This window comes from Lygodium microphyllum, chromosome 22 (genome assembly GCF_053477565.2).
Source record: "Lygodium microphyllum isolate KBCC chromosome 22, Lygodium_microphyllum_v1.1.10, whole genome shotgun sequence".
Taxonomy (NCBI): Eukaryota; Viridiplantae; Streptophyta; class Polypodiopsida; order Schizaeales; family Lygodiaceae; genus Lygodium; species Lygodium microphyllum.
In genome coordinates, this window is record NC_141156.1 from 18251796 (window position 1) to 18276909 (window position 25114).

At 41.9% G+C, this 25114-nt stretch overlaps 1 protein-coding gene across 4 annotated transcripts in view; it reads left to right on the forward strand.

The window, feature by feature from the left end:
* The window catches only part of LOC148016929 (Mitochondrial import inner membrane translocase subunit Tim17/Tim22/Tim23 family protein), a 48639-nt gene extending 26034 nt beyond the window's left edge, over positions 1-22605 (forward strand). For all 4 annotated transcript variants that reach the window (XM_087662591.1, XM_087662592.1, XM_087662593.1 and 1 more), the window contains 2 exons: positions 21525-21602; positions 21929-22605. In XM_087662591.1, the coding sequence (XP_087518717.1) occupies positions 21525-21602; positions 21929-22080 (230 nt within the window). In that variant the 3' untranslated portion in view covers positions 22081-22605. The remainder of the gene's footprint in view (positions 1-21524; positions 21603-21928) is intronic.
* Positions 22606-25114: the final 2509 nt, after the last annotated feature.

The following is a 25114-nucleotide window of genomic DNA, read 5'->3' on the forward strand; positions in this document are numbered from 1 at the left end:
GGAATGGACAGAACAGTCCCTGCACGCAGCCCGGAGCGTCAGTGAGGGAACCAGGACAGACTGGAAACAGAGGCAGCACCAATGCCGGAGACGGAGACGAAGGGAGGAGTGCTGAACCTGCAAAGCATGAATGAGATGAATGCTGGACTGACTGGGGGGGCAGCTATAAATAGCCCCCAGCCAGAAAACTGGCCGACCAGCTAAACTGGCCGACCTGGCCAGATCTGGTCTGACTGGCCAGTTCTGGTCCGACTGACCAGAACTGGTCCGACTGCCCAAAATAATGGGCAGTCACCCCAAAAACAGCCCAGATCTGGGCTGTAAAATGCCCAGGGCTACATGCTGACTAAAGCAGCCTGAAAACACATTGACAGAGCTCCTCTGTCTCCTGTCAGACTCTGACAGGAGCTCACAACCAGGAGATGACAGACTGAGACTAAATAAGAGCAGGCTAACATCTTCATCTTTCGGCAGAGATATGTACAGGAGCTCTTGGTGTCTTTTGCGATGGAGGATTGTCGGACCCTTTCTACTCCTATGGATCCGAACTGGAAGGCCACTTCCTATTCAGCTTCTCCCATGGTGGATGCTTCCCACTATCGTCGGCTGATTGGATCCTTGATTTGGCTTCTCAACGCTCGTGTTGATCTTTGTTTTGCTGTTGGGCTCTTGGCAGGGTTCATGAGTGAACCTCAAACGGTGCATTGGCAGGCTGCTCAGAGGATACTTCGGTATTTGAGGGAAACGTCTGATTTAGAGATTCATTATCCCGCAGGGACAGATGGTTCAGATCTTGTACTTGTAGGTTGGAGCGACTCGGATTGGGCCGGTGATGTGGACCATAGGCGGTCTACTACAGGTTACTGTTTTACCTTGGGTGCAGGTGTTATCTCATGGAGTAGCAAGAAGCAGCCCACGGTAGCCCTTTCGTCTACTGAGGTGGAGTATCGGGCCGCGTCTTCTACCACATGTGAGGCTGTGTGGCTTCGGAGATTGTTGGAGGAGCTTGGTTGCCCCCAGACTCGTCCTACTTTGCTGCAATGTGACAATGAGAGTTGCATTGCCTTGGCACGGAATCCTGTTTTTCATGCCCGGACGAAGCACATAGAGATCCAGTACCACTTCATCAGAGAGAAGCTTCTGGATGAGACCATCACTGTGGAGTACTGCAAGACGGAGGACAATCTTGCACATTTGTTTACGAAGGCACTTCCCCAGGCTCTACTTCGGAGACATTCCAAATCCCTCAGGCTTCTGCCCTGCCCAGGCTCTGAGAGGGGGTGTTAGAGATCACAGCCTGAACAGGTGCAGTCGGACAGTTTCTGTCCATGTGCAGTCGGACTGCCACGTGGCAGTCCGACCTGTCCTGTCAGTCGGCTGCATCTAATGCAACTGACAGGTCTTTTCTGGCGCCCTGTTTTTTGGCTATAAATAGCTGAGGTTGTCAGCAGTCTCTGGTACTTCTCTGCTCGCAGATTACAGACTGGTGGCACGCGCAGATTCCGTCTCTGTTCGCAGATTTCAGACAGGAGACAATGCAGACTGCAGCGGACTTCGAGGTGAACAGCCGGTTGCATCGTTTAGGTGGAGACACGCAGTCCAACGCACTGCCCCCGTGTACATATCTACATATCTTTGTATACAGCACACTTTATACTGCAGATCTTCATCTTCCACTGTCTCTTTCTCTCTCTTCTCTCTCTGCGTTCTCTCTCTCTCAGTCCTACGCTTCCGCACCGCTACACTGTGACAATATGATTGTGTAGGATTGAGTCCCTTGTAAATAGAATAGAATGCGCAAAGTGGCTCTCTAGTGAGCTGGTGTAGAAGTCTTTATAAAAGAAGACATTGACACTGCCACTTGGCCATACCAAACTTTGAAAGTAACTTAGTTATGTACCTGTGTTGGGATATGAAGATGCCTTGTGCCATCTGTAGGATCCCTAGATATGTTGAACTTTTGTCTCAAGATCTCCAAAGTCTAATTAATGTCTTATGAGCTACTCCTTATGATAATCAAGTCATCCACATACAAGGTGACGAGCACACACCTATCACCCTCAACCTTATAATAAAGATCGGGGTCATGGTTTGAGTGACCATAGAGGGTCTTCCACAACTCGTAAACATGGTCCTTCCCTTGCACAAGAAAACCGGGAGACTATGAGGCATAAATCTCCTCCTTTAGGATGCCATTCAGAAAGGTAGACTTCATGTCCATGTGAAAGAGAGGCTAGAGATGATGGGCTACAAGAGTCAAGATAGCTTGAATAGTAGACATTTAAGCTATAGTTGCAAAAGTCTTTGAGTAATCCAACCTCGCTCTCTGGTCAAATCCCTTGGCAACAAGCCTTACCTTATACTTGTCCAAGGATCCATTAGCTAAGTACTTGGTCTTATAGACTCTTTTTTTGCCAATGACATTTGGCTTGCTAGGCGGAATTAACTCCTAAGTTTGGTTATGCTTGATATAATTGAGCTTCTTTGGCATAGCACGATGCTGCATATCTTGTGTAAGTTTCTCGTCAATTGTAGTAGGCTCACGATCCTTAAGAATTTGAGACATAAGAGTATAGTTCACATAGAATGAATGATCCCCTTTGGCCTGCATTTTGACTAATCTACATGGGTTTGAAGGGATAGCAGGAAAGTGGAAAATACCGGATTCTTGCATAAGCCACCAAATAGGGACTCTCTCTCACTAGGTGAAGATAAAACCTCCTTATCCGAAAAGGAAGGCTTCTCTTCTAATGGTTCAACACACCTAGAAGTAACGTGAGGAGGTGGGGATGGAGTAGGAATACTTACATAGTAGCAAAGAAATGCGTTTCTTTGAGTTTGAAACTTGCAAAAAGTTTTTTGAAGAAAGAAACATCTCTGATAGTAAAAAAATGCGTGTGGAGAGAGAGAGAGAGAGAGAGAGAGAGAGAGAGAGAGAGAGAGAGAGAGTGTGTGTGTGTGTGTGTGTGTGTGTGTGTGTGTGTTGGGCAATGTTAAGCATGATGATGATGATGAGTAATGACTTGTGAGGGCTTAAGATTTTGGATGAGAGACTGACTTTTTTAGAATTTTGTTTAGTTATTGAACTCTATCAATCTAGTATCTATTCTCGTCTTAAGAGTTGATTATGACACAACTTTAGTCTCATTTATAAGCTATTTATGATATTTTATGATTCATTTTGGATTTTGAAATTTTGTCAGTTTATTTTAAAATGAGAATCATGATGTTGCAACTTGACTCAATCTATATTGCACATGGGCTATTTACATGTTTATTTCAATTTTCTTTGTGTAATAAATTGTAATGTTTGAGTTTTGAACCATAGTATAGTTTGTCCAAAGACTAACTTTGATATAAGTGACAAGTCAATAATGGATCATGGATATTGAAACCAACCTTCCTCTTTGGATAGGGTGGTAAAACCTAATCGAGCGCTTAATTGCAATAATTAATAACCGAGTATAAATTGAAATGCACACATTACCTTAAGAATCTTGGACAATAGACACCCAATTGGGTACGGTTGTCCCCAAAAATGATGTCCTTTTTGGTATTTCTTTGACTTTGATTGCTAACGGACAATGTAGAGGTTGAGATTCCACAATCTCCTTTGTTGAACCAAAAGCCCCTTCTTGTACATATAATAGCAAGCAAATTGGGCCAATTGCCCCTTGATTTTCACCCAGGACTTACACAAATGGGACCATCAACTGACCAAATGCTGCTTCAATTTACAATGGATGGATTGACTTATGAAATCCGTGTCAATTCCATGAATTTTAGGTGTTAGTTTCAGTGTATGATGCCTTCTTCTGCTAGCATGGGTTCCAAGGTGGTTGTCAAACTCTAATTTTTGCAGAAATTTAGGATTTATAGTACAAATCCTCTTGCTGTCCACCAAATTTGGCTGAAATCTGCAGAGAATGGCTGAGAAATGCTGAGATCTTTTGAGATATTACTGGAGAAGGTAAAAAGTCAAGATGAGAGAGAAATCTGATTTTCTTCATGAGAAAACCCTAAAATTTACCTATTGCTTGCTCTAGCCCCCGAAAACGTTTTCTCAAATTGCATGGGCATTTTTAGCAAGTGGCAGTCTTCTAAATCCATTTCTCAGCACTATCCAATCATTTAATTAATTTTTAGAATTAAATAATCTTGAAAATTAATTTCAGCCCTTTTGACCTTGCCCAAAATTAAATATGCCCATCTATAATTAATTTGACTAAGCCATTTGCAACTTGGAGTGGTCCCAAGCCTTGTTGACCCTTAGGTTGATATTATTTAATTAATTGATGCTAGTTCCTAGTATCACCACTAACACTTATTGGCTAAGCAACTATTCTAGGGTCAAAACTGACACCAATTGACCCCCAAAGCCCAGTTGGCATAATTTATCACAACTTTTTTCTTTGACATCTACTGCATCCTCAGGATTCTTGGCTTGTTACCATGAAATATTTGCCATGCATATCACGTATGCTAAATAACCTTGCATGTTTGATTAATAACCTAATCAAATGTTATCAGCAATATTAAAGCATCTTAAAATTTCAGATCCCTGTGACAAATATGTAATATTTTATTCTCAATTGACTCTCATATAATATCAACCAAGCTCGATTAACCATTCTTTGTGTAAGAGAGTTCCATACAGGTTTAGAATCTCTTTTTCTAGTTAAATCTATAAAAAATCCATATATATAAAAATTGGCATTTCATAGTTTACCTTCTCTTGAAAGAAACTTATGTAACATGTTTTTGATGTTGTTTCTAAACGTTTCTGGCTGTTGTGAATACTTGAAGTAGTAGAAGGAGTCATCAAAGGAGATAGGGAAGTAGATGGAGAGGGAGAGGGAAAGGAGTCGGAGACAAAGGAGTTTGGATAGATAACCTATAAGGAAGGGAGCCTCATCAAAGATCACATCCTTGTTCACCTTAATCTTTCTTTTCTTTGAGTCATAGAGCCGATAGCCCTTCGTGGCCGTGTTATAGCCCACAAAGAGAAGCTTCTTTGACTTGGGAGTTGAGTTTGCTTCCTTTCTTCTTCTTGACCATATGGACAAAAACATCACACTCAAAGATGTAAAAATGGGAAATAGAAGGCTTTTTGTAGAAGACTTGTATGCTTCAATATCAATTGGGCCATCTCCAATATGATATGATTGACACGCTTCACCACATTATTCTCGGATGGTGTGTTCAGATGGGAATACTCTATCTGAATGTTGTTATCCTTGCAAAACTTACAAAAAATAGATTAAAATAAAACTCGCTCTTGTGGTTTGCTCCAATGTCGCGAACCTTGAAAGATGTTTGTGTTTTCACAAACATGTTCAAATTGTAGAGCTTGGGCATCATGCCCATCCCATCTCAACTGATTTGCAAGGGGAGGTGCAGCAAGGGCTGGAGTGGAAGTTCCATTGGTGACATCGAATGAGTAGATGAATTTGTACCATTTTGTATAGCCAAGCTTTCAAGCCTAACCTTTGAACCACATTCATAACCCCAAAGTTGCTTAGCAACTAAGACATGCTTTATGATGTATGCTCATATGGTATAATTAGTGCCATCAATTTATCAGAGTCCCCAAACATATTGAGCAAATCATTTTGCGTTGCCATTCCTTGTTGCAAATTGTTGGTATTTGTAACTAATTGCTGTCCAAAGTATAAATGCAGAGGTAGTATGAGAACAAAGAAAAGAAAAGGCAAAAAAACTTACAAATTTTCTCAAAATTGATGATTGTAAAGAAGAATTTGCGGCTGAAAAGGCTCCAATGTCCGCGAATGTTGATGTAGGTGTAATTGGTCTCAATGTCAATGAATTTGGAAAATTTTCACAAAAATCCCAAATTTCAATGATAAAATTTGGTCAAATTGTTATTCAAAAGTGAAAAAGCCCTAAATTTTTGGAAACATTGTAGGAAATTTTCGAATTCGATGAATAATTTTGTAGAATTGGTTGAAGTCCCCAAGTTGAGAGACATATTTTGGCCTATTGGCAAATCCCTCAATTTTGTCTCAAATTGTACACTTAGATGGAGGCGTTGGTGTAAAAAGGGGTTTGATAAGCTCAAAGATTAATTAACTTTTAAAAGATTAATGGTAACTTCAATTGAGACTTGTTGGGCTGAATTCGTAAAGTGTGACATGCGTGCAGGGCAAAGACGATTGTTGGACGGTTGATGAGGCAAGGGATATGCTGGCTGTGGGCTGGCGTAACGAGGCTGTTGGGATGAAGACAGAGGTGTCAAGCATGTGTAGGATAGACAACATTTAAAATGCCAGACACAAAGGCATGCCAGGTGTTGTTGGGATAGGCTAGATCTGTTGGTGCCGTTTGATAGGACATGCAAGACATGGCTATTGCACGTGTTAAGCTACAAGCATTAGGATTCAATGGCAGCTTGTTGAGTGATTGTTGGCACATGCAAAGCTGTTGAGTAGTCAGACCTGGTGTAACTTACACAAGCTTTCAGTGTATAGGACGACGTAGTTGGTGCACTAGGTGTGAGAACGAGTTGATCAATGTAGGAAATTTCAAGGAGTGTCGGCAAGGAGAACATTTGAGCACAAGGTTCAATGGCGCCTTAGGCAGTGATGGCAGCAGTTGTTGAGAGGTATGGCTCTAATACCATTGTTAGGTTAGGATTCAATGGCACACATGCATACACACACTCTCACAATGAACAAGTAGACAACAAGAGAGAAGGGAATGTTAGAATGTTACATCCACTATGCGAGAATAGTATAAATGTATAATCCCTAAGGTACTAAGTACCACACCCATTGACGGGTGTTCAAAATGCATTAGCTTCACTTAAATAGCCCCAAAACGTACTTAATTAAGCAAGAAACCTAGTTTATTTAAAAGAAATGCGTTCCTAGAGGGTGTTTGTATTCCATAAGCACAAACCCACTTAGGAGGACCCTAACTTTCTATAAATAGATATGTTGCCTTCCATTCAGCCCTAATCTCGTTTTTGCAGGTTTCAAGTGTTTTCAGCTTGCTGCCCACACCCCATTCATGGATGACACCGTAGTCCAAGTTGTCCATTGCAGTCTTCACTCATCTAGTGCTTGTTTCCAGTCCTCTGTGATAAGTTTGTTGCTGTTTCTAGCCAGGCGGCTGTTGTTGTCAGTCATCTAGCTGTCGTATAGTCTACCATGTCAGCATACTACTGCGTTTGAAAAGCCCTAGCTGCCGCCCTGCAAATTCTCTCTCTCATCTAGCTGTCGCTATCATCTTCTCAGCGTGTTGCTACTGTTTTCTCTCTCTTGTAGTGTGCGTTTACTGTTTGCTCTCTTTTGCAGCTTGCGTTTGGCTGTCTTCTCTCTCCTCGTTGCGTTTGCAAAATTTCTCCTCACTTGCGTTCTTAGTCTTTCTCTCTCATCACCTACATTTTTAGTCTTTCTCTTTTCTACATTGCCATCTATATTAGATCTAGCCTTCCTTGGTTGCGTTTGCCGGTGTTCGACATTCAGAGGCTGCCTTGTTGCAATTCGGGGTCCGTTCGGAGTACAACACATGCCCATTATCTCTGCCTTGATCCTTGAGATACAGGAGTTTGAGGTACGATATTCATTCATTGCATAGTATGTTCGTTGCATGAGCATTGTATATTCAATAGTCATCATTTCATTCATTCTTTGTGTTCATTGTCTTTGAGTTACCCTAATTCTAATTGTGTTTTTTTATCAGTCTATGCTTTGTTGTATGGTGTTATTTGTGTTTTTGTGTTAGGGTATTTCTTCACAGTTCACACGAGTAAAAATCCCCTCTCCAGCAAGAAGTTAGAAAGAGCTTGTGGATAAGAAAGCTTCACACCAAAACTTAGGAGGAACATGATAAGTGTAATACTCATGGACTGTGAGAAGAAGGCATGATCGAAGCTCAGCACAGAAACTCAGTAGATAGTATGAGAGTGAAGCACGACACCCAATGCAATAGACTAAAGAGTATCAATTGAAAGTACAAGGTACAATCCTTAAACCTTAGGGTTGTAAGAGGTGTTCACACCTGAACGTGATAAGTGCTTGTAAGTGTGTGTCATAAGCACATACGAAATAATACCATAAGTCTGGGAGAAAATACCTCTCCTACCGAGAGTAAAAAGTGTCCCGGTGTCCTACTAATCACCGACACTCCTATGTGAGCGTAGGCGTAAGTGAGGCGTAAGTGAGAAAACCCAACAAACCCCCCTAGAGTGAAGAGTGATCAAGAGTACAAGGATCATCCGTCACCAAAGGAGATCAAATTTAAAGCATTGCGAAATGCTTCAAATTTGTCACAAGGAAGAGCTTTTGTGAAGATGTCTGCCACATTATTGGTGGTAGGACAATAGACAAGGCTGATATCACTTGCATGTAGCCTCTCTCTGACAAAGTGATAATGTATCTCAATGTGTTTCATGCGTGCATAAAACACTGGGTTCCGTGCCACTGCAATGGCACTCTGCCTATCAGTGAACAAAGAAGTAGGCTGTGTAACAGATACATCTAGATCAGCTAGCAAGCGTCTAATCCATGCGCATTCAATTGTCGTTGTGAAAGCTGCCTTGTGTTCAGCTTCACATGACGATGTGGCAACAGTGGACTGTTTCTTGCTAAGCCAAGATATGCAAGACGAGCCAAGAAAGAAACAATTGCCACTAGTGGAGTGACGTGAATCATAATCACCAGCCCAATCAGAATCACTGTAAGCATGTAACTACAGTGGTTCCCCCTTGGCATAAAGCAATCCAAGAGATCTAGTACCCTGTAAGTAATGGAAGACACGCTTAATAACTTGCCAATGTGATATGCGTGGCTGATGCATATATCTGCTCAGGGCTGAAACTGCAAACTGTATGTCCGGCCTAGTGTTGCATAGGTAAATAAGACATCCAACTGCTAGAGCATATGTGTGTATATCAAACAAATCATTGTCATCATGTAATGGCAGCTTAAGTTCAATTTCTATTGGTGTACAGACTAGCTTGCAATCCTGTAAGCCAAACTTCTCAAGAAGTTTACCAATGTATCTTGACTGTGAATAATCCAATATCTCTAGCATCATGTATGAATTGAATGCCCAAGTAATAATGCAAAGACCCCAAGTTTGACATTTCAAAAGTTTGCTGCAAATTTTGTTTAAATGTTGAAATATGATCAGCATGTGTCCCTGTAAGCAAGAGATCATCAACATATAGACAAATGATCAGCATGGATCCCCCCTCTTTACATACGTAAAGGGTAGACTCAGATGAGTTGTTTATGAACCCTTGGCTAAGCAAGAAAGCTTCTATCTTTGCATACCAAGCTCTAGGAGCTTGTTTCAAACCATATAAAGCTTTTTTCAGCTTGCAAACCAAGTGTTCTAATCCTTTAACTGCAAAATCAATGGGCTGTTGGACATATACTTCCTCATGAAGTTTCCCATGTAAAAATGCAGTTTTAATATCCAACTGATGCACAATCCATCCATAATGAGTAGCCAAAGCAACCATAGACCTGATGGTCGTCATGTGGAAAGTAGGAGCAAATGTCTCCTCATAGTCAACGCCTTTCTTTTGTGCATAGCCTTTAGCTACAAGCCTTGCCTTGTATTTGTCAATGGATCCATCTGCATTCCGTTCCAGCTTGTAGACCCATTTTGTTCCAATGGCTTTCTTCCCAAATGGCAAAGACACCAAATCCCATATTTGATTCTTAGTGATAGAATCCAATTCAGCTTGCATTGCTGCCATCCAATGCACACTCTGTTGTGCATCCTCAAAACATTCAAGCTCCTCATCAAGGGTGCTTGCTGCCATAACAAACTCCATGGTATGTGCAGTATCATGCATACGAGCTTGCCTTCTAGTACTACCAGCCATGGGTGCATCCAGATGACTATCTTTCATAGTCTATAAATACCATCTAGGCATTTGTTTTGCCTCCTGACTATGCAAAAGCTCTTATTGAATTTTAGTTTCAGTACTTTGCTGAATATTCAGATCCGCCAATGGCTGATTTTCTGCATTTTCCAAAGGAGCAGCTAGCTGAACATTGAGTTCACTTGTTGAAACTGTAGCCGAATCACCAAATGTAATGGGTAGCAGCCCTTCAAATACATCACGGGCAGCCTGATATGTGTCTAAACTAGCCAGGGACAATTTTGATTTTTCATCAAATAGTACATTCCTACTAACAAACACCTTTTTAAAAACAGGATCATAGAGTCTGTAGCCTTTGCTCTCACTGCTATATCCTGCAAAAATGCATTTGACAGCCTTGTTATCCAACTTTTTTCTGAGTACCTGTGGAATGTGTGCATATGCAAGGCACCCAGTCCGACAGAAGGTTTCCGGCTGTTCCAAGCCTCAAAAGGTGTAATTTTCTTCAATGCTTTGGTGGGCATCTGTTCAAAACATGGCAAGCACACATGACGGCTTCCATCCAAAAACTGTGAGGCAAGCTCTTTGCTTTCAACATGCATTTGGCCATCTCCATGAGTGATTGATTCTTCCTCTTTGCAACCCGATTCTGTTGTGGATTATAGGCAATAGTGTACTGATGGATAATGCCCTTCTGCTTCAAAGAAGAATTTAGCATAAAGGACATGTATTCCCCCCCTGAGTCTTAATTTTACAACCAGACTGGTTTTCAACAAGTGCAATAAAAGCCAAAAATGCATCATACACTTCTGACTTTTTGACCAAAGAGTAGACCTAGCAAAATCGAGTAAAGTCATCAATAAAGGTCACAAAATAGTACCATCCTCCCAATGACTTTATTTGCATAGACCCACATACATTTAAATGCACTAATTGCAACCTAGCTATTGCTCTAAAAGCATCATCATGGGGAAACAAAAAATGATGCATTTTTCCCAAAATACATCATTCGCACAAGTGCTCAGGAGGTCTCTCCAGTAGAGGTAATCCATCTTGCATTTGTGTACGCTGTAAGAGTATCAAGCTGCCAAAGTTCACATGCCCCATCCAAGCATGCCATAACTTTGCCTGTATCACAGCAGGAGTAAGAGTGGATGCCAAGTATATTGACTGATCAACTGAAAGAGCATCCAACTCATATAACCCATGACATAAAGTGCCTGTCAAGACCAAAGTCATGTGTTCTTTGTCCCTCACCATGCATCTGTCATCATCAAATGTGACCTGCAACGTGCAAAAGAAGAAATAGAGAGCAGATTCTTCTTTATGCCTGGCACAAACAAAGCATCCTATAGGCGGAGAATAGAGCCCTCAATGGCTGTGAGCACAATCTCCTCAATACCTTTTAACAGGGTATGATGCATTGTTGGCACACTATACAAACTTGCCAACTAGAGTTGCACCAACAAAAGCAAATAAATCTTTGCAAAATGTAATATGCCTAGAAGCACCATTGTCAAAAAATCAAGTGTCTGCATCCTTAGTAGAGCTAAATGCTCGATCAGCCCAAGAAGTGTCATAACTGCATGTGTAAAAGTAATAGTCCTTGTCCGCAACAAAGGACGCGGACTCAATAGCAGTGGAAGGAGCATTAGAAGCAGACATTCGTGACTTCTTCTTCTCCTTGGCAATGCACTTTCTGCACTCAATAATGTAATAGCTTGGCTTCTTGCAATAATGGCATTTGCCCTTTTTGGCTTGCATGCCCCCTTGTTTTTTACTTGCTTGTGATGGGCCGGAAGTCCTAGAACTCTGCGAAGCATTCTTTACTTAGCTGCCTTTGCCTTTTTGTGTGGCCATAAAGGCCTGCTCAGAGGCTATGTCATCCACACCACTATTTCTTCTTGTTTGCTCCTCCTCTAGAAGCAAGCTGACTAACTGAAGAAAAGTGATTGGCTGTGCGGAAATCCTCATGGTGAGGTTTAAGGCTGTATGAAAAGCCAAGTATGAAGGAGGTAATGAGTTCAAAGTGGTAGATATCATATGTGCATCTGAATAGTACTCATCAACATTCATGACTTGCTCACGCAGGTCTTGAATTTTGTTCAAGTGATCCTGAATAGAGTCACCTTAATCTATTTTCAATGTCTTTAGCTCTTTCTTTAAGAAAGAGATGCGAGTCTCATTCTTGCCTGCAAACATCTGCTCCAAAGTTAGCCAAGTTTCTTGTGAAGAAGTTGCTGAACGAATGTGGGGGATGATTGACCGCTGAACTGCCAATGCAATCAGCAACAAGGCTTGTACATCCCGTGTATCCCATGCTTTTGAGCTGCTGTTCTTTGGGGAAGTGGCTGAAGTGGAGCAGGCTGAGGTGCTCTTTGTGCACGTCCTCCTAGAGGAGGAGTAGCTGGAGCTACAACTCTAGGTCTAGCTTCTTCTCCACTGACATAATCCCAAAGATTTTTGGCCACAAGTACATTCTTCATCATGAAGGACCAAAGTGAATAGTTATTTTCATCCAATCTGTTTTCCTTGGATACATAGGTGAAGACATCTCCTCCATGATTTGCCATGATAATCAATCACCAAAAGAGACAAAAGAGCAATGCCGAAGTGGGACCAAACTGGAAATCTAAAAATTCCTAGAAATTGTAGGAAATAATTTTCTGCAATTAGTTTACAGAGGTGCACTCTGTCAAAACTGTTAATAATGCATGCAATTCAAGATGCAATCAGTGTTCAGCAACACTGTATTAGCAAAATCCTCGAAATTTCTTGCTTCAGATTTGTTCAAAACAGTCTATCAATGACTGTAATTGCAATACATATACAAATGTCCTCAGAAAACATAAAAGCCCCAAAATTTTTGATGAATGTGTCCAAAAAGTTTGCATCCAATGTGTTCGAGACACGTTTCCTGAATTCTGTGCATGCTACCTAGGAACACCTCCTTCCAGAAATTTATTTTGGAATAAAAGGATAAAAAATTTAAAAAGAATACCTTTGTGATGATGGGCTGTTGCTGATGACAAGCGGGTACAGGTGGTGCTGCAGACGGGCTGAGTTGGCGACTGTTGATGGGCGTAGTGACTGCAAGCAGGCACCATTGGCTACTGTTGACGAGCGGAGCTGTCGATTGTTGACGGGCGTAGCGACTGACATACGTCTGATGAGTGGCAGGGCAAACTGAACTGGCGTGGCAGATGGCAAACGGGTGGCTCAGGGGCTGCGTTTGCCACAGACGCAGGCAGCTGAAGACTGGCAGGGCATTGGTGCTGGGCGTGACGAGCAGGGTACTGGCGGTGCAGGCAGAGGCAGCGTGACTGACGGGACAGCTGGCGTCTACCTAGGCGGCTCTAGGAAGCAGGTCGTGTTGAAATTGATGGGGGGGGCAATGGCGACAGGGGGCAGAGTTGGGCTGAGCCAGAAGCTCCCAAAGATTGAGCGGAGCTGAGCTGAATAGAGTTGAGCTGAGCAGAGCCAATGCTGCTCTGATACCAAATGTGAGAAGAAGGCAAGATTGAAGCTCAGCAGAGAAACTCAGTAGACAGTGTGAGAGTGAAGCACGACACCCAACGCAATAGACTAAAGAGTGTCAACTGAAAGTACAAGGTACAACCCTTAAACCTTAGGGTTGTAAAGGGTGTTCACACCGGAACACGGTAAGTGCCTGTAAGTGTGTGTCATAAGCACATACGAAATAATACCATAAGTTTGGGGGAAAAAACCTCTCCTACCGAGAGTAAAAAGTGCCCCAGTGTTCTACTAATCACCGACACTCCTATATGAGCGTAGGCGTAAGTGAGGCATAAGTGAGAAAACCCAACATGGACTTCTGTGGAATGATGTATTGTGAAGGACAAGTGTTCATCACAGTAAGGAGCATAGTGAGGAAATCTAGTAGCCTACTCAGTGTTCAAAGGGGGATATGGTCAAGCTAGCAAAAAAGTATGGGCAGCCAAGCTCACGCATACTCCTTGCTTGTATACCGTCGATTGCTATCATTATCACAACTCCTTCCGTCTCTTGACACTCATTGTGGGAATACAAAAGAAGTTTCATTTCTCCAAGACAAAGATTGAGTCTACTATTGGAAAACATGAGAGTGCTATGTATGCCATGTTTACTATGCATGACTCTTGATGAAGTAACGGTAAAGAGCTTCAAACTTAGAATAGCTGAAGACATTCAAAAGTCCATGACTCCTAGAAGGATTAGAATGGTTAAGATGTTAGCGACTTTGCAAGATTCAAAGATGGTTGAGCAAGTTGGATGTTTCAAAGTCTTTGGATACTTCAAAATTTGATATTAATGATATTCTTTTGAATATAAACTAGTAGGTTAAGATCTGTGAACTTACACTAGAAAAGATTCATGATATGGGTATGCCTTTAGTTTGTGGTTCTACTAGTGAGGTAGAATTTACAAGAATTTCTACCTATGATTCTCATGTAGTTCATGAGTAGTCTAGCTCATGAATGGGCCTTAATTGTATGTATTTTACTCTTTACTCTCATCATGATCTATGTATACCTTTGTTTTGTTGATGGTCTCTAGGGTTGGTTATGTAACTATGTGAGAGGGTTATGAACATCTTAGAGGGGCTCTTTTCATGATTACTCCATGTGGCTCATTTAGAGATGGAATGCTTTGGATGGGGTATAACTATACTCTTTAGATTAGTCTACTTTGAATAAGACATTTAGATATTTTGGCTTAGACTAAGGGTTCGGTTCTTGGTTATGGCTAGCTAACCATTGGGCTGTGCCAAGTGTGTTAGTAGAGTATGTCAGCTCATGTGTGAGTCTAAGTATGTATTATGGTTGGGCACTTTATGTAGTTATTTTAGGCCTTTTATGCTATTGTGGCATTTATTGCTGCCAGTCGGCCAGCATTAAATGTTGGCTGACTTGACATATTTTATGGCATTATTCATGCCTATATATATTCAGGGCTCCTCGATTAGTTCACTTCACCACCTGGAGGTCCTGTGGAGAGAGGAGTCAGTGCCAGTGCCCACGCAGCCAATGACTCACTGTTTTATGTGACAGTCTCGTGTTTGATATATGGATTCTATTTCTCGAGCATATATCTGAGTTCTCATCTGTATTGTGTTCTTTCTTTCCCTTTCTCTTTTGTCTTGTGTTTCAGCAGTTTATTATAGCTTATGTTTACGCTTCCATTGCTGCATCACTTCGGACATGGTATTAGATTTCAAGATTTGTGCTCCTGTGTTTTCTTGCTGATTTCAAGACTGTTTTCACCCTTGCTGATCAGGTGACTGCTGCTCCATACAGGTGACCTGTTTTACTTGCGTTTTCTATAGCTTTGCCATCGCTTGCTGTCTACAGCCCCTCTATTGCCTGTGTTTTTAGTTTTCCGGCTGCTGTGACAGTTTTCCAGCCTATTTGTGGCTGTACTCAGCCTGCGTTTTGGTGTTCTAGACTCCTTCCTGGTTGGGCGACTCCTCTTCTACATCCTCTACACATGGCTCCTCCATGCACATCCATTGATGATAAGCTCCATGGACCTAATTATTACACGTGGAGTGCGGTGATAAAGGCTTGGTTTATCCAGAAGCAGTTATGGTACGTGGTTGGCAGAGCTATTGTATGTCCTCAATAGCCTTCTCTTGTTCCAGCTGATTTTGATGAAGACAACCATGAGGAAGCAGTGCTTACATGGAATTCGGATGATGCTCGTGCTTATTCAGCCTTGGTGTATTTCCAAAGAAGTCCTACCGGCAGTCACCTCCTACAAGACAGCTTCAGACGTATGGTCGAAGTTGCGGTTGATGTATGAGACTCCTTCCACCATGAGGGCCGTTACTCTCCATAGCCAGCTCCAGCAACTGAAGTTTGAAACCAAAGATATGATCCAATCATTCCTACTTTGAATTACCCAAATCCAAGACCAGCTTTGTACTATGTAATCTGCTCTATCAAAGGCACATCTTGTTGGTACGGTACTCTACAAGCTTCCTCAAGAGTTTGATGGAGTGGCTAATGCTTTACGGACGCAGACATCTATGACTCTTGTCAATTTTCTTCATATGTCCTCAATGTTGCTTGAGCATGAGGCGACTTTGTGACTACAGGGGCGGCTTTCGTCACATTATGGAGGTTCAAGTGAGGCTCTTACACCTTCAGAGAGGGGTTTGAAGACGAAGAAGTCGAAGGCCCAATGTTACCACTGTGGTAAGAAGGGCCATTTATGAAAGAACTGCAAAGAGTTAGAGGCTTCTAGAAAGAAAAAGGAGCAAAAGACGAAGCGGGATGCGAACTCCTCCGATGAGTCATCATCTGCTTCAGATTCCGACTCATATCCTCTGGCCAAGGCAAAGTCCAAGGCGCGGAAGGGATTCTCTTCTTCGGATCGTGGGAAGGGCTTGGTGGCCCCTTTCTCAGTTGCTTTCTAGTGGTGGTAACGAGGTCATCCCTCATGACTCTCCAGTGCCAGAGAGGAAGTGAGAGAGGGTGGTGAGATGGGGCAGCCATGCCTCTATCTATATTTCTATACAGATGCACAGGATCCAGAGAGGGACATCTTTGACGCATCGACTAAAGTCTGGCAAGTACAAATCCTGGAGCTGGGATTGAATCGAGGTTCATGATGGGCTGGCTCTTTGACAGAGAGCGGGTGGCTTTCGTCTGGAGCTCATATGAGGGGACACTTTGGCGGTCTAGCCAAAGGAGGGGAACTCATGGTCATTTATGCGCTGCAGCATTGGTGACAGGATGGTTACGTATGCTACATTAGAGGCATTGTTGATAGACATTGAGAGCTACTATGATCTTCTCTATCTTCAGGAGCTGGTACAATTAACATCGATATCAGGTTCTCTCCAAGGCACCTTGGTGGTGGCTTGATCACTCACTCCTTGGGTATCCTGTCAGAAGTGGTGCAGCAATGGAAGCATAAACAACATGCTGAAATAAACTGTTGAAACACAAGATAAGAAAAATAAACACAAATACAGATGAGAACTTAGATGTATGCCGGAGAAACGGAATCCATATCGAACACGAGACAGCAACATACAAGAGTGAGTCACTGACTGTGTGGGCACACTGGCACCGGCTCCTCTCTCCTCAGAAGAATCCACAAATGATGGCTGAAGTACAGAAGAGGAGGAGGAGCCTCAACAATATATAGATATAAAATGGGGGGAGCATTAAATACAGTCGGTCAGCATTTAATACTGATCGGCCAGCATTAAATGCTCCCTAGCCCTAAAAAGGGCACGAGAAAATGCCAATAAAAATACTATAAAAAGGCCACAACCTCTGCAGCACAGACTCACACTTGAGCTGACTATTCTGCTAACACCCTCTCTCAGATCAATTGTGATTTGATACAATACAATAGTACAATGATGGGGTATCATAAACTATACAACATAGAACCATCAGAAAACCATGGATATCCAATGGCCAGCCCACCACCAAGATGCCTCGGAGAGTATCTGACGTCGATGTCGAGCATAACAATACCACCTAAAAATAGAGAAGAATCATAGCAACTCTTTGTGTTATGTCACCTTAGTCACTCAGGACATACAAGACCAATCTGCCAAACATGTCTCTAAACATGTGACCATGGAATCCCAACCTTCGGCCAAAACCGCCAAAGTGTCCCCTCATGTGGGCTCTAGACGAAAGCCTCCCAATCTTTGTCAAGTAACCAGCCCATCATGAACCTGGATGTCAAACCTAGCTTCAGGATTTGTACCTGCTAGACTTCGCGCGATGCGTCAGAAATGTCCCTCTCTGGATCCTGTGCAGCTGTATAGACATATAGATGAGGCACGACTGCAAGTGTATAGAGAAAGGGAACCAATCTCCCCTGCATAGACATATAGAAAACTGACAGGATTCGTAGATGTCTGTGCCCGTAAAGCATTCGCCACTCCATCAAATTCCCGAGGAAGCTTGTAGAGTACCATACCAGCAAGATATGCCTTTGATAGGGCAGATTGCATAGTGCGAAGCTGGTCCTGGAGTTGGGTAACACGAAGTAGAAAGGATTGAATCGTATCTTTGGATTCAAACTTTAGTTGCTTGAGCTGGCCATAGAGAGTAATGGTCCTCATGGTGGAAGGAGCCTCGTACATTAATTGTAACTTCGACCATACGTTTGAAGTTGTCGTACAGGAGGTAACCGCCGGTAGGACTTCTTTGGAAATACACCGAAGTAATGCCGAATAAGCACGGGTATCATCCGAATCCCATATAAGCACAGCCTCCTCATGGTTGTCGTCATTAAAATCAGATGAAACAGGAGAAGGTTGTTGAGGACGTGCCACAGCTCCGTTAACCACGTACCATAACCGCTTCTGAATAAACCAAGCCTTCATCACCACACTGCACGTGTAATAATCAGGTCCATGGAGCTTGTCATCAGTGGATGTGCATGGAGGAGCCATTTGGAGAGGATTTAGAAAAAAAATAGAGAAAAGAAGGGATTGGGAGAGGGAACATAGCCAAACCATGAGCACAGATTGCAAAAAACAAGAGTTCACATGCAGGATAACCCAAAAGCTGATCAAAAGAAGCCAAAATCTGCTGCACAAAGTCAAAAAATCAGTTCAAAGCTGCCAGAAACAGCAAAAAAGGCCTGTTCTGCTAGTCACCCAGCCCAAAATAGCGCTGAAAACAACAAAACACAGGCTGCAGACTGCATAAACAGGTGTAGGGAACTGTCGCCAGCAGCCTGATGATGAAAACACAGGCAGAAGGAGGTGTTGGACAGTAGGCGATGGCAAATCTGCAGAAAACGCAGGTCAAACAGGTCGCCTGTATGGAGTAGCAGCCGCCTGATCAGCAAGAGGGGAAACAGTCTTGAAATCAGCAAAAAACACAATAGAAACACAAAATCTGAAAACTGATACCATGTCAGAAGTGGTGTATCAATGGAAGCATAAACAACATGCTGAAATAAACTGCTGAAACACAAGACAAGTAAAAAAAAACACAAATACAGATGAGAACTCAGATATATGCCCAGGAAACGGAATCCATATTGAACACGAGACAGCAACATACAACATTGAGTCACTAGCTGTGTGGGCACCTTGGCACCAGCTCCTCTCTCCTCAGAAGAATCCACAAATGATGGCTGAAGTACAGAAGAGGAGGAGGAGCCCCAACAATATATAGGCATAAAATGGGGGGAGCATTAAATGCAGTCGGTCAACATTTAATGCTGGTCGGCCAGCATTAAATGCTCCCTAGCCCTAAAAAGGGCACGAGAAAATGCCAGTAAAAATACTATGAAAAGGCCATAGCCTTTGCAGCACAGACTCACACGTGAGCTGACTATTCTGCTAACATATCCATGGTTCTGCTTGGTGGTTCTATGTTGTATGGTTTCTGATTCATTCTCATTTCACCATTGTATTGTATTAGATCACCCATGATCTGAGAGAGAGTGTTAGCAGAGTATGCCAGCTCATGTGTGAGTCTGAGCATGTATTATGGCTAGGCACTTTATGTAGTTGTCTTAGGCACTTTGTGTAGTTATCTTAGGCATTTTTATTGTGTAGCATTTTATGCTATCGTGGCATTTATTGTTGCCAGTCGGCCAACATTAAATGCTGGCTGACTTAACATATTTTATGGCATTATTCATGCCTATATATATTCTGGGCTCCTCCTCCTCAGTTAGTTCAAGTCACCACTTGGAGGTCTCATGGAGAGAGGAGCCGGTGCTCGCGCCGGTGCCGGTGCCCATGCAGCCAGTGACTCACTGATGTATGTGGCAATCTCGTGTTTGATATATGGATTCTATTTCCCGAGCATACATTTGAGTTCTCATCTGTATCGTGTTGTTTCTTTCTCTTTCTTTTTTGTCTTATGTTTCAACAGTTTATTACAGCTTATGTTTACGCTTCCATTGCTGCACCACTTCTGACAAGGTGTTGGGCCTAGGCCTTTGACATGATATTTGATAGTATGTTTTAGCCTTGGGTCTTTCTTTACTCATAGATTTCGATATGCAAATGGACTTTACACTTCATGCGATGAGTTAGTTTTATGGTTGTAACAGGCTTGGCCTGCAAGAGAGAGGCATTATTTTTGTTTTCTTGTCCATGCTTTCTACAAGATATGAGAGTATTGATGAAATGACAATCATAATAGTTTGAGCTTGAACTCTGTGCTTGATCTCTGATTATTCTCTGTTCTTCTTTCATTGTATGCTGTCATTTTTAGTGTATTCTCTTTCTATGGTTTTACAATGGTATCTTTGTTCTATTCTTGTAGTTATTGATGCAGTAAATTAGTTCTACTACAATGCTTACAGCAGCAATGCAGTCCTGTCTTACATTCCATATAGATTTAGGGCTGCAACAACTCCCATTGCTCTACCTTTAAGCATCTTATACACTCTTTTCTTCATTTACATCATTGATTCATTCACTCTAGAGTTCTCTTTCTTCTCTATTTGTGCCACGAGAATGTGTATTTGTAATGCTTAGCTTTGGCATTATTAAGTTGTGCACATGTGAAATGCAAGTCAATGACCTTAGTAACCCCGGCAATCAATGGGTGACATTAGCAAAAGCTGTAATAAGTTATGCTTGATAGGTACTACATGGTATCCAATGCCAAAAGTTGGCCTAGAACATTTAATTGACCATTAGTGTTGGTGGTGACACTAGGGAATAGGCATTCATTACTTAATTAATGCTATGTCTAGGCTAATGAGTGCTCAGGATCACTTGGGTGATAAATTGGTTCAGCCAATTTAATTGTTGGCCAGTTAGATTATTTTTCTAAGCCATAAGAAGAAACGGACCATGCAGCTGCACAAGCATGAGAAAAGCCAAAACACAGTTCTTGGGATGCTGAGGCTTCGGGTATGCCTGAAATTAGCAGAACGCAGCAGCAGCTTTGATGTCTAATGATGATGATGACAATGGCACCAAAAACACAGCCACCAGGATGAGCAGCAGCAGTGTGAAAATGCAGCTGCGACTGATGACATCAGCAGCTGGATGGTGAGCCCAGGAGCAGCAATGATGATGTCAGCCTGTGGGAGATGGCAAAAGCACAAGCAATCCTCTAGATGGTGACAATGATAGCAACGCATGTCACCTCTTGATGATGGTGGTGATGAGATGATGGAAAGCTGGTGTGGTAAAATGAGGAATAAAAGGATGAAAGTGGCAATGATAGTGATTTTCTCTTTTCTAAGACTTTCTTTAAGCCAGTTGTCCTAAATTTTAGATTCTTGTATTTCTTATTGGGACAGTCTTGAGGAGGAGGAAAATATGATTCATTAATGGCAACTTCTAGGTACCTTAAGACTACTCTAATCAGCATACCAGTTTGGAGCTAAGATGATGTTGAAACATGAATGCACTGTTCATATTGGTTCTTGAAAAGGGGGAAAGTTAATAAGCTGGGCATCTGTGGGGCTGTGGCACATTGAATAGTTGAGTTGATACATCACCGCTTACATGCTTTAAAATAGAGATTCACTATAAACAGAAAAAGGGTCTGAGGCTGGTTTTCAAGCTTGTGGCAGGTGATAGTTATATGCTCATCTTCAAATAGACTTTTGTTCGCTGTTTTGATTCTATGTTTGAGGTTTATGAATCACTAATATGAAGTAAAATGCGATTCATATTTGCAGTGAAACTTACATTGTTTTGTTGTTTCAGCACCAGGTTCATTTGCTTGGCGTATGCAGTCAGCTTTCCTTGGTTCCGTGGTTGGTGCAACTTTGGGCGTACCTTTAGGTCAAATTTAGAGACTCATCTTAGTTTCTAGAGCTTTGTGATATAATAACCATAGTATTTGTTTCTGGATGGCCTGAAATGTGCTCAGTTGATTCTGTTTATCTAGTCTGTTGGACATCTATGAATGCTTTTTTGTCTGCTTCATATTACAATATGCAAATTGCATGTTTTTGTTCTGTTATCTACTCTGCCAGACATACATGAATGCTTATCTGCCTGGATCATGTTACAAATTACAAATTGCAAGTTTCTGTTCAATTGAGTTATGTACTACAAAGCATCTTTTACCTTGGTATTTATTAAGATGCCATGTTGGGTTACATTAGGATTCGCTTGGTCATTTGTCAATCAGCAGTTGGATGAGCAGTTGGAAACAAGTAAGGTGTCAGATGCTGTGAGGAAGGAGAGAGAAGCTCCTTATGATGCCGTTGGAGATGCAATCCAACGCCTGGAGGAGAGAGTTTCTTCGCAGAAATAATTAGCACCTGCTCACGTCACCTTCTACAGTACCCGGATGCACCATTCTGATACTACGTCAAGTTGGAACCTAACCAATATCTACTCAACTGAAATAACCATTTTGCCTGGAAATGGCTGTTGGAGGTTTTCTTTGTTTGCCTATTGTGATCCTTTTGAAGTGGGCTTGTTGATTCTTGCAAATCAAATCAATATATGAGATTGAGGTTCGTCAGAATCGAGACAAGGCCTCCTCTGAAGGCTTGGACTCCAGACACTCAGCCTGTGGATTAACAGTGCATTAGCTCAAACAGTGATGAAACTTGGGGGATTCGGATTCGCCAAACAGGTTATATTTTCCAATTGGAGGCTTATCAAAGGTTTCAAGATAGCATATGAATAGCTCTCTTTCATAGACATGTAAAATCAATCTTTTAGGTTATTTATGCCAAATGCTGATTATGGAGAGACAGAGAGATATACATTCTTGTATACATAATTCAGGGATTCTTAATTGCCCTGCATTGTTAGAAATTTGTTTTGCTTATTGTGATGTGTGGTCCTGAAAGTGTGTAAGTCTCATATCTTTGTCATCAAAAGATGACATCAATGCATAGTTTGATTACGCAATGACCTTTCCTGTGTATATGCATGAATTTAATTCTTGAAGACACAATCAACAGAGTTGCTTGACATCAATGCATAGTTTGATTATGCAATGACCTTTCCTGTGTATATGCATGAATTTAATTCTTGAAGACACAATCAACAGAGTTGCATGGCATATCTTGTATTCAACCTGGTGTTCTGCACAATCTGAAAAGCAACAAGCTCCACAAATTCCATCTACGATTATATGTATTTGATTCCATCTTCATGATGGGCATTGTACATGCCCAAAACAAGTATATCTATTGGCTTCCTTACAAGATATAGCTTTAGCCTTTAAACAGGCAACTATTTGACAGCAATGTTTGGGTATTGCCGTCTGAATTTAAGAAAAGTTAAAACACGAGTTGAACTTGAAAGAACTGTTAGGAGAGTTGTGCTAAAACTTGACCCAGTACAGGTTAAGGATTGCTCTGTAGGTCTCAAGTTGTGATAATCAAGACCATTGAACAGCTACCACTATAATTAGTAATAGTAATTTGGACTACTATAGTTAGTAATGAGTTGGTATAGTGCAATTGTCCTAGACTGCCATTAGTTCGGTTAGTGGAGTAGATTGCTAGTTATAACTAGACTCCTAAGTTGTGGTCGTGTAAGTGTATCGCTGATTAGTAATCTAGTTAGTAGCCTAGGCTTAGTTGTTGATTGCTAGCTAGTCAAGGTTACTATCTAGGAGTTTAGATTGCTAGTTAGTAGTTGAGCTGTGTAACATGCGGAATGCACATGTGTGGATGAACATAGTCAAAGCAATATGAGAAATATTGCAATGAGGGAGATGTGTGGCAAAGTTGTTTTTTTCCATTGGTTTTATATACAGTGCAATAAGTGAAATGCCACTAATTGTTTATCTATCCTTAAAAACACTAAGGGACCAATGGGTCTCAAGTGAATCATCCTCATACAAAAATACAAAAATTATGGATCCATTTTGGCTTTTGAAACTTGCACTCATTCCAAATATAAATTGGCACAAATAGACTGTCATTGACAAATTGATTGATTGTAGTTCAATTATTCGATCTCCATGTGCACATGACGTCTCTCTTGCTAAACTTGTTGGGTGTGAAACTGTTAGCAAAGTATTTGTCAACTCATGTGTGAGTCTGAGCTTGATCTGGGCTGGGTATTTTATTAGGTATTTTAGGTATTTTTCTAGTGTGGCATTTTATGCCAGTGGAGCATTTTTATGCACCAATTGGCCAGCATTAATGCTGTCCGACCAGCATTATTGCTCCCCACTTTTTCAGCCTATTTATACTCAGTGACTCCTCCTCAGTCATCATCATCTTCACCATCTGCAGACTCTGTGGAGAGAGGAGCCAGTGCTGGTGCCCACGCAGCCAGTGACTCACTGTTGTATGCGACTGTCTTGTGTTCAGATATATGGATTCCATTTCCCGTGCATACATGTGAGTTCTCATCTGTATCGTGTTCTTTTCTTTTCTCTTTTTGTCTTGTGTTTCAGCAGTTTATTTCAGCACATGTTTATGCTTCCACCGCTGCTCCACTTTTGACATGGTATCAGATTTCAGGATCTGTGCTCCTGCTGTGTTTTCTTGCTGATTTCAGGACTGTCTTCTACCCCTGTTGATCAGACGACTGCTGTCGCAGCCAGGCGACCTGTTTTGGGGTTGTTTCAGTCTGCGTTTTTTGCAGTTTTGTCATCGCCTGCTGCCTATGCACCCTCTGTTGCCTGCGTTTTTCATCTGCAGCTGTTGGCGACAGTTTTCTACGTGCTTTTCTCCAGTTTACAGCCTGCGTTTTGCTGATTCAGCGTCTCTTGTGGCTAGGTGACTGTTACTTCAGGCCGTTTTTGTTGTTTTTGGCAGTTTTTGACTGATTTTTTGACTTTCTGCAACTCATTTTGTCTTCTATTGATCAGCTTTTGGGTTATATTGCATGTGAACTCTCATTTTCTGCCGTCCGTGCTTGTGTTTTGGCTGTATTTCCTCTCTACATTCCATCTCTTCTCTACTTCTCTTCTTATCCTCTCTATATGGCTCCTTCGTGCACTTCCACTGATGATAAGTTACATAAACCTGATTATCTCACATAGAGTGCTGTCATGAAAGCTTGGTTTGTGCAGAAGCGGTTATGGTACATCGTTTGTGGAGCTACTCCTCGTCCTCTCCGTCCTTTTCCTCTTCTTGAAGACTTTGATGAGGACAACCATGAGGAAGCGGTGCTCACATGGGACTCGGACGATGCCCGTGCTTACTCGGCGTTGCTTCTGTGTATTTCTAAAGTGGTCTTACCGGCGGTTACCTCCTGTAAGACATCTCCTAAAGTATGGCAGAAGTTGCAGCAGATGTATGAGGCACCTTCCACCATGCGGGCAGTCACACTTTATGGCCAGCTCCAGCAGATGAAGTTTGAGCCGAAAGATA